Source organism: Penaeus japonicus, unplaced genomic scaffold (genome assembly GCF_977035675.1).
Source record: "Penaeus japonicus unplaced genomic scaffold, GWHDUDI00000001_assembly GWHDUDI00000032, whole genome shotgun sequence".
Taxonomy (NCBI): Eukaryota; Metazoa; Arthropoda; class Malacostraca; order Decapoda; family Penaeidae; genus Penaeus; species Penaeus japonicus.
In genome coordinates, this window is record NW_028234434.1 from 21,016,492 (window position 1) to 21,018,991 (window position 2,500).

At 25.7% G+C, this 2,500-nt stretch overlaps 1 protein-coding gene across 50 annotated transcripts in view; it reads right to left on the bottom strand.

The window, feature by feature from the left end:
* Positions 1–2,500, bottom strand: part of slo (calcium-activated potassium channel slo) — a 170,944-nt gene that overhangs the window by 16,972 nt on the left and 151,472 nt on the right. For all 50 annotated transcript variants that reach the window (XM_086556477.1, XM_086556472.1, XM_086556467.1 and 47 more), the window contains one exon: positions 2,408–2,500. This exon is cut by the window's right edge and continues 31 nt beyond it. In XM_086556477.1, the coding sequence (XP_086412603.1) occupies positions 2,408–2,500 (93 nt within the window). The remainder of the gene's footprint in view (positions 1–2,407) is intronic.

Below are 2,500 nucleotides of genomic sequence, written 5' to 3' on the forward strand. Positions count from 1 at the left end.
TTTATATATATATATATATATATATATATACATATATATATAATATATATATATATTATATATATATATATATATATTATATATATATATATATATATATTATAATATATATATATATATATAATATATATATATATATATGTATATGTATATATTATAATATACATATGTATATATATATATATATATATATATATATATATATATATATATACATATATACATATATACAAATATACATATATACATATATACACTTATATATATATGTGTGTGTGTGTGTGTAATAAAATAGTCAATAAACATTAAATGTTTTATGTAATTCTGTACATATAAGAAACACGAAAAGGTGTCTTCATAAACTAAAAGTATTTTTGTTTTATAATAAACAGAGAAAAGGAAGATATATATTGTGTACTTAGGGATAAGTTTAAAGCAAGAAAGAAGAATAAGAATGTAAAGAATAAGTTTGAAACAGAAGAAGAAGAAGGGAAACGGAGCAGGAGATGTTATAAGAAATAAGGAAAATAATAATAGTGGTAATGATGAAGAACAAAAGAAGGTAAACATGATGGATGGATCAAAAATTATAAAGCACAATTAGGAGAATTCCAGAGAACCAAAGGAGACGGAGGCAAAATAATGGACAAAGAAAAATTAAGAAAAAATAGATATGGAGATAGAGCAAAGCAAGAGAAATATAATTAAGAGAATTGAATTGAAAATAGAGAAAAAAAGACAAAGAAACAGAATACAGTAGGCAATAGTGATTCTAGATATGTAAGCTAGTACCATTCTATTTTTTAAATTTAATTAATGAAGTATATTTGTTGGAGTTGACACGAAACTATTGTAGAAAGTTAATTCAGTTCAAAAAGAAAAAGAAATAAAGAGCAAACTAATCATGTGGAAGAAAGTCAATTAATGACACCATTACAAAGACAAGTTGGATAAAGAGATGACTGTGGAGACATTTTGAGAATGCTACATAGTTAGAAAAAAAGGGAACATATATCAAAAAGAAATAGGAGGAATAGCATAGAGAGGAGATGTAGAGAGTATTTCCAGTTATAAATAAATGGCGGCTAGGAAGTCAACGTTCTGAGAATGATGGAAGATGAGTGGATATGGCTTTGAAGAGCAGTGAGTGAATTAAAGAGAAGCTGTTAGAAGCCACTCAAAAATATTAGATGTGCTGGTAATTTCACATTAATCACAAAAACACAAAACTCAATCAGATATTAGTATAACAGCCTTAGGAAGACAGTAGCAATCCTATAGTAAAAAACAAATATAAATATACATATACATCTATATATATACATATGTACATATATATATGTATATATATATATATATATATACATATATATATATATATATATATATATATATATATATATATATATATATATAATATATACACATAAGCATATATATATACACACATATATATATATATGTATATATATATATATATATATATACATATATATATAAATATATATATATTATATATATATATATATATATATATATATATATATATATATATATATATATATATATATATATATATATATTGTCATTGATATCAAAAGATTTACAATCTTGTTTCTTTAAGTTGTCTGGACTGTTTTTGTATTTATCTTAATCTCAAACTCTTTCAAACTCAAGTAAGACAAAGAAAATGAAAGCTAAAGCAATGTGTTCAAACAAACATAATTCATCAATAACACAGTCAAAAGTTCAATACCAGAACTTGGTTTCTTCTGACTTCTTTTAATAAATATACTGCACAGAATGCTATTTAAAAAATAAGAGAATAACAACAATAAAAAAGAGAGGATTTTTTTTTTTTTTTTTTTTTAGGGGGGGGGGGGTGTAAGAAAAAGCCAATGATGACTGAGATAAAAAAAGTGATTTGATTGTATGGCTTAGTAATCCTCTACTGTGCTGGTCACTACTCTCATTTCATATAAATCAAAATAACAATGAAGATAATTCCACAAATATAGTTTCTAAAATCTTATGTTCTCCTGTTCACAGAATTAAAATGTTCATACAGGCAAACACTTCACCTACATTTAATTTCTGTGTATTTCATTCCAATATCTTTTATTTGAGTGAAAGCAGAGTATATTGTATATTCTTGTTTAATCCACTAAAAAATGTACAAATTACAGTGCAATGCATTGGTAAAAAATGTAATACAAAAAACCTATCCAGTTCTTCTGGAAATATTCTGATAAGTTGTAGCACAATAAACCTATTGATGTAAAAACATTGTATGCTTCCTTATTTTATTAAACCAGACCATCGGTCAATTATGACTGCCCCCTCCCAGGGCTATGTTAACATCACCAGAGTTATGAATACTTAAAACAGAAGGTGTATGACAACTGACCGGTTGTAGCCCTGGCTGGGGGATGTGAGGGCGTCTGTGGGTCGTCCACCATTCTTCTTGGCCGTTGCTAGCGTTTTGGCCGCATTCACCAAG